Source organism: Perca fluviatilis, chromosome 7 (genome assembly GCF_010015445.1).
Source record: "Perca fluviatilis chromosome 7, GENO_Pfluv_1.0, whole genome shotgun sequence".
NCBI classification, from domain to species: domain Eukaryota; kingdom Metazoa; phylum Chordata; class Actinopteri; order Perciformes; family Percidae; genus Perca; species Perca fluviatilis.
The window spans coordinates 2,940,926-2,948,607 of record NC_053118.1 but is presented as its reverse complement, the minus strand read 5'-3'; the positions used below and the strand labels follow the sequence as shown (position 1 = coordinate 2,948,607).

Sequence of the window (7,682 nt, the reverse complement as noted above, 5' to 3'; positions counted from 1 at the left end):
GCATGTGAAACGAAAGCTGGTATGGAGATGTCATGATGCTCTTCCTCTCCCCCTCCTCTTTTCTCCCTCTCCTTTTGTCTTGCTCCCAGGCAGCGATGGGAATTGCTGAGCTGATCGCCATGGCCATGGAGAAGGAGGGACTCGCTAAGGAAAAGTGTTTGGAAAAGATCTGGATGGTTGATTCCAAGGGCCTCATTGTCAAGGTATCTTAATAAAATACTGCATATGTACATACTGTATGCATAAATACATTAATCCATTGTAATCCAACCACGATAGCCGATCAGAATGATTGGTCCAGTAGGAAGAAATCCTAAAAATTACAAAAAACCTCAGAGGAAAAATCAAGGGAAAGATTTCCCATTGTTAATTTATACGACATAGGTTTGTCCGGGGAATCACTGTAAAAGACTATGCAACATCAACATCTGTTACACCTGTTTTTTCACCATATCCATGTTATTCATCCCTCAATCCTCGTTCTCCTCTTCGCTGTCCTCCACCGTTTGCTTTCTCGCTGTTTCTTTTACTCCACCAACAACGCTCCCTCTTTCCTCTCCCCTTTATCCCACCTCTCCTCTTCATACTCACCTCTTTTCACCTCCTCTTTTCTCCCTCTTGTTTCTAACTGGTCATCCTCCAGTACAGAGGAGCACTTTCAAGAAATCCTTCATGCCTTCAGCAGTAAAAAATGGTTGGGGAGCAATAAGAATGTTTTTCACGGTGTCTGGTATTTCTACAGATGGTCTCATGTCTTCCTTGTCCTCCTCCTCAACCCTTCCTCTCCATCTCCGTAGGGCCGAGACCAGCTGACTCATGAGAAGGAGAGGTTTGCTCACGAGCATCCACAGATGAAGAAACTGGAGGATGTGGTTCGGGAACTGAAACCCACAGCTATCATCGGTATAGTCTATATCCTCGATGTCCCACTTCTGGGATTGCTCCGTTGCTGACGGAAATTCCGCCGGATTTCACTCATTCAGGCCGGGTATCCGTTGCCTTGGGCTTCCTTTGTGTTGGCGTTCTAAACTCTGATGGATTTGTGAGGACTATTGTTAACTGCTCCTCAGATCTCTGCAGGGTAAATCCAGACAACTAACTAGACTATCTGTCCAATCGGAGTTTTCTGTTGCACGACTAAAACTACTTTTGAACGTACACATGTTCCACCAAAACAAGTTCCTTCCCGAGATTATTTTGCAGAGGCGTCGTTGCTCCGTACAGAGCTTAGCGCCGCCCAAGATGATTGTGATTAGTTTAAAGAAATGCCAATAAACCAGAGCACGTTTTTCTCCCATCCTGGAATACTGTGTGGACTAGCCGGACCCTCCTCCGCAGCGCTGTGGAGGAAGGTCTGGCAAAACAAGACTATCAACGGTAAAACAACAAGCATCTGATGTTTTCATAAGACAGCCAGTTAGCCATTTTGAAGCTATGTGTTGAACAGATTGTCAGACTGCATGTTAGATAGAATAATCAATAGATGACAGATAGATGATAGATAGATGATAGTGATAAATTGGATGCAAGGAGTCATTGAAAGAAAGTTCTAATAGTACATGTGTACATTTGAGGGAGAATTTAAGGTCATACGGGGAATGCTGAAGATTGAAACTTGCCATTACTTGCAATTTGCCAGTCTGCAACGTTCTGAAACCTGCCAGTTTACACCAACGAGACTGTGTATCATCTCCATAGCGACGACTTTCTGTACTTCCGTTCTAACTTCCGAATTTTCAAGGCTTTTTCGTAGCTGGATATTATTTGTAGCATCATAGAATATGAACAACCGTAGTGATAGTTAGGTGCTTGCTACCGTTGCGTTTGTATTAGTAATGAAACCCCAAAAACAATGTTTTGTTTCTCTGATTCACTGCTTTGTTCTAACGCCGCTCCCTCTATTCATCTACTCTCTAGCTCACTCGACCACTCGCTCGTGCTCGAAAGGCTCTCATTGAGCCTCGGTCAAAAACATTTCAACCAGCTCATTTGTAACTGACTCGACCAGCTGACTTGCTATGAGCTACTTGGCTGTTGTTCCAAAACCAGCCACTGGCGACTTGACAAGCTGAGGCGGAGGCGACGCCGTCAGCTGTTGGGAAAGCTCCTAAAGAAGCAGACTGAAATAGGCCTGGGCGATATGGAGAAAATCAAATAACACAATTTTTTTTACCTAATTCCTTGATATTGATAGTGCAATGATAATGTAGGGTTGACGATTGTTGCTTTCACAAAATAGTTACACAATGAGATTTTTGATAAATAATCATCAGTAATGTGGATATAATGACTAACTGGGTAAAGGCAAATTTTCAAAATCTAAGATGATATCAAGCCTCATATCACGATATCGATATAATTTCGATATATTGCCCAGCCCTAGACTGAAATGGGATATTTTGCACATTGACGGCCTGCGTTCTGTCTCAGGTGTGGCGGCTGTTGCCGGAGCCTTCAGCGAGCAGATCATCACAGACATGGCTTCCTTCAATGAACGCCCAATCATCTTTGCCCTCAGCAACCCTACCAGCAAAGCAGAATGCACTGCTGAGCAGTGTTACACACTCACAGAGGTATTCACTCAGGACTCTCTTCATTGCAGTGATATTCTCATACATGGCCATGAATGGTGTCCTTGGTCATCTCTAATCAATGGGTGAATCAAACCAGTAATAATCCTCATTGTGCTGCAGGGGCGGGGCATCTTTGCCAGTGGCAGCCCATTTGACCCTGTCACCCTGTCCAATGGGAGGACGTTCTACCCTGGTCAGGGAAACAACGCCTACATCTTCCCCGGTGTAGGCCTGAGTGTCACCGTTTGTGGCATCCGACATATTACAGAGGGAATCTTCCTTGCTGCAGCAGAGGTAACACACTGACATAATCAGTACATACACACCCTTTTTATGTATTTTATATTATTACTTAATGAACGCGGGAATTTGTACAATCAATTTTGTTATCAATAACTCATGCTGTCACTGAACCTCTTCTCCTGAAGTCTTAGTAAGGCCATATCTTGACAACGAAATTAATGCCTGGAGCTTTTTAATGGTACATAACTGACAGCGATAGGCAAGGTATAATTCCTTTTTTTCTTGTTTGGCTCCAAGTCTGAGTCAAAATGTGACTAGAAACAGTTCACACCACAAATCTCTCTCTTTCTATATTTCAATTAGGAGAGACAAGTGAATGAAGTAAAGATGAATGTTAATTAAAAAAGATGGTAAACAACCGCACACATAATAGCAGCATTAAATGTACTAAAGGCAGAGAATTGTATTTAAACAGAGGCAGCAGTAGGATGATAGGCTAGCGATGTAGCTGTGTCGCTGTGCTGTCGGATGGATGAGATCAGCTGATGTGACCAGTTGATGTGAATAGCTGATATCATGATTGACAGCCATCATGCGTGAGAGAAGTGAACGGCAGATGAATGAGAAATAAAGCTACAGGCCTAAGCATGCAGAAGGATAGTCTTCCTGACTGAACTGTGTGCTACAGCTTCATGTGTCATACACTTAGCTGAGCAAAGTCAGACTCGTGAAAAACAAGTCGTTAGTTGTGATGACTTTCTTCGCTGCCGTAACTTGAGCTGTGTGTTTACCATTCGACAGGCTCTTGCTCACCTGGTGACGGAGAAAGACCTGGCGGAGGGAAGGTTGTATCCTCCTCTCAGCTCCATCAGGGACGTCTCTCTCAAACTGGCTGTAAAGGTTAGAGCTCAATGTACACACAAGGAAGAGCAGATGTACGCTGCCATGTCTCGGTAACACTTTTTAATAACCATCACTAATAAATGGTAAATTGATAGTTTATCAAACTTAAGTTAAAAGTGATTTTGCTGTTAACAAACAATGTCATGATAATTAATAACGTTAAATTATTATTTGTCATGCTATAAATCATGTTATTATTTTACAGTTTGTTGTTGCACACATAACATTTTATATATTATATAAAGTATTTGTTAATGATTACAAAATGATGTGTAAAACTTTATGGAATTGTTAGTAAACTGTCAATAAACATTATTTGGATGGCGATCATAAACTGATGCTTTTAATATCTTGTTAAAGGACAATTGCGGCGCAAAATGAACCTAGGGATTAAAACACGTGTACCGAGTCGACCGTTCTCTGGGATCTGTTTTCATGCTAATCGAATGCGTCTCTAGCTTGAAACAAGCTAGAGCAAACTGGTGGTTAGCTGCTAATGCTAGCTTTCGGGGCAGAGGGTAAATTTCTATTTCTACACCACTAACAAGGCTAAAAATAGCACCACACTTCCACGGTAGCATAATGAGGGTCCTTACATGTAAACCGAAGCTTTGAGAACTTTGTAAGTGTACATACAGTTTATTAAAAAGAAACCGTTCACGTATACAGGCAGGCGCCATCTTGGGAAAACAGTCATGACCAGTCGACCCACAAACGCCATGCTTGAGCTATGTTACTGGTTACTGGTTGCACAGCGTTCGTCGTTCGACTGTTCTCAATGCTTTGGTTTACATGTAGGGACCTTCATTATGCTGCCGTGGAAGTGTGGTGCTATTTTGAGTCTTGTTAGTGGCATAAAATAGCGATATACCCTTTGCCCCGAAGGCTAGCATTAGCAGCTAACCACTGGTTAGTGATAGCTTGTTTCAAGGTAGAGACACATTAGATTAGCATGAAAACACGTCCCAGAGAACGGTCGATTCGGTACACATATGTTATTGAGCCCTAGGTTCATTTTGTGCCGCAATTGTCCTTTAATGATTAACACATACTTTGTAAAGCATCTATAAATATTGTTTAGATGGTTGTTATCAGTGCACAAATAATCAGAGCTTCTTTTTTATAGATCACCAAATAAAGATTTAATGTGGCCAAATTAATGTTACTTGATGCTTTATTAACCTACGTATTAATTAATCATTAACTAATTATTATCAGCATTAGTTGCAACTTTATAATAGCCATCCAAATAATGTGTGGTTTACAAAACAATTGAAAAATGATTAACTATCTATCTAAATTACTGAACTCTTTATTTCATAATACACTAAACTAATAATAGAATAACATACATTAAAACATTAGTAATAGTTAGTAAACAGCATAAATAATTTCATTTAATGTTTGCTAACATTAACTAAACTAAACTAACTATTAACTAAAGTTTAATTAACTATCAATTTACCATTTATTAATGATGGTTATTATAAGTGATACCCATGTCTCTTTGAGTCTAGTTGTATGGGGTCTGATTTTCTCCAATGCTGTGCATTACAGGTCATGGAGTATGCCTATGAGCACAACATGGCGACACTTTACCCGGAGCCGTCTGACAAAGAAGCATATTTGCACTCCCTTACCTATAGCACTGATTATGATGAGTTTGCTGTGGACTCGTACCGCTGGCCAGAGGACAGTATGAATATGCAGTCGTGCAAACTTTAAAACACTGGACAGAGAGACGGAATAAGCGCTGGAGGGGTACAATAAATACTGACATGACATGCGATATCACCACAAGACATGATGTTGGAATATGAAAGAGGCTGTGTGTAGAATTATCTCATTTATATATCACTGTGAAATTAATGGTGGCAACACATGTCGATTTATTGGGCTTTATGTCTTTGATGTCTCCCTCTTCAGTGAAAATCAATATTTAATAATCACTGAACCAAATGAAGCTGACAAAATGTGAAACAGAAAGCACTTTGCAGAACTTATATATTTAATATTCCACTAATGGTTGTTATCACATTGAATTTTACAATACATTTGGTCCTTCACAGGTTACTTTTAGTTGTACTGTAATAGGCAGTTTTTATGACTGTCAGCTATAATCCAAAAACTCTTTGTCAAATAAAAATGGTTTTGATTCATGTTTGTCACGTCTAATTAAATTTGTACTGAAAGAAGACAAGGGTGTGTTGAGTACAACAAGTCCTCCAGAGATTGGTTTGGGTTTACATTTGGTTACGCTAGTGACGCTGAACGTGACGTGGTTCCGTTAAAAGTTTTTAAAAACTTGCGGTTTACTTTCTTTTTTCAAACAGGACACAAACCCTGATTTCCTGGGGGAAAGTCCTGCATTTTTTTTTTTATCCCATCCACCACTCCAACCTACCTCTTTAAGCAGAACTTTGTCACATTACTTCCTGCTTTGGTCCGGTCATAAGTACTATGGCCTCTAGGGAGCGCTGTCACTATAAACCTAAATATTAGTCTTAATTGTAAGGCAAGGCAGCTTTATTTTTATAGCACATTTCAGCAACAGGGCAATTCAAAGTGCTTTACATAAAACATTAAAGAGTTAAAAACGATTAAAAAATGTAAACATTAAAGAGCAAAAAATTTAAAAACAATAAAAGACGAGAATAAAATTTACAGTGCTGTGTAAGAACAAGTTAACCGAGTCCAACTCGGGCCTCCCAGAGGACTTATGTTTTCTGTAGGAACTCAGATTCCAAACCAGGCCACCCATAGGACTAAATCTGTTCCAAACTGGGCCTTACAAAGGACTTAACAAGTTAACCGAGTCCAACTCGGGCCTCTCAGAGGACTTATACTTTAACTCTTTTTCTGTTGCAACACAGGTTCAAAACCAGGCCTCCCAGAGGACTTATAAATTAACGATTATTGAATGAAAGACAACATCAAAAATAAAGGTCTTCAGCCTTGATTTGAAAGAACTGAGAGTTGTTGCGGACCTGCAGTTTTCTGGGAGTTTGTTCCAGATATGTGGAGCATAAAAACTGAACGCTGCTTCCCTCTGTTTAGTTCTGACTCTGGGGACAGAAAGCAGACCTGTCCCAGACGATCTTAGAGGTCTGGGTGGTTCGTAATGTATTAGCAGATCAGAAATGTATTTTGGCTCTAAACCGTTTAGTGATTTATAAACCAGCAAACGTTTTTTTTAAATCAATTCTTTGAGGCACTGGAAGCCAGTGTAAAGACTTCAGAAATGGAGTGATGTGATCCACTTTCTTGGTCTTAGTGAGGACTCGAGCAGCAGCGTTCTGAATCAGCTGCAGCTGTCTGATTGATTTTTAGGGAGACCTGTAAAGACACCGTTGCAGTAGTCAAGTCTATTGAAGATAAAAGCATGGACAAGTTTTTCCAAATCCTGCTCAGACATAAGTCCTTTAACCCTTGATATATTCTTAAGGTGGTAATAGGCTGACTTTGTAATTGTATTAATGTGGCTGTTGAAAAACACCCAGCGTATTTCCTTGGAGAACGTTGGCACCAAGATCCTGGTTGCAGCTGTCGCTGTGGCCCTGCTGCACTCCCTGCTAAGCTCTGCGGTGCCCTGCAATGTCATGCTGCGTCCTGCTGAACCCTGCTACTTCCTGCTACGTCCATCCATGCTCTGCTGGGCCACGCTACATCCTGTAACGCCCTGCAGCGCACTGATATGACATGAACTACTACGACTACCATTTGAAGTCACTGTTCCATTATTAATGACTATTATTGCCACTGTTCATCACAGCTCCAACCGGCCCCGTCAGACACCTCCTACCAAGAGCCTGGGTCTGTCCGAGGTTTCTTCCCAAGAGGGAGTTTTTCCTCGCCACTGTCGCACTGCTTGCTCTTGAGGGAATTACTGTAATTGTTGGGGCTTTGTAAATTATAGAGTGTGGTCTAGACCTACTCTATCTGTAAAGTGTCTCGAGATAACTC

The 7,682-nt window shown here is 41.0% G+C and overlaps 1 protein-coding gene across 5 annotated transcripts in view; it reads left to right on the top strand.

The window, feature by feature from the left end:
• me1 (malic enzyme 1, NADP(+)-dependent, cytosolic) overlaps positions 1 to 5,882 on the top strand; it is a 178,390-nt gene extending 172,508 nt beyond the window's left edge. For all 5 annotated transcript variants that reach the window (XM_039805555.1, XM_039805556.1, XM_039805560.1 and 2 more), the window contains 6 exons: positions 90 to 203; positions 798 to 903; positions 2,431 to 2,573; positions 2,694 to 2,867; positions 3,618 to 3,716; positions 5,277 to 5,882. In XM_039805555.1, the coding sequence (XP_039661489.1) occupies positions 90 to 203; positions 798 to 903; positions 2,431 to 2,573; positions 2,694 to 2,867; positions 3,618 to 3,716; positions 5,277 to 5,444 (804 nt within the window). In that variant the 3' untranslated portion in view covers positions 5,445 to 5,882. The remainder of the gene's footprint in view (positions 1 to 89; positions 204 to 797; positions 904 to 2,430; positions 2,574 to 2,693; positions 2,868 to 3,617; positions 3,717 to 5,276) is intronic.
• Positions 5,883 to 7,682: the final 1,800 nt, after the last annotated feature.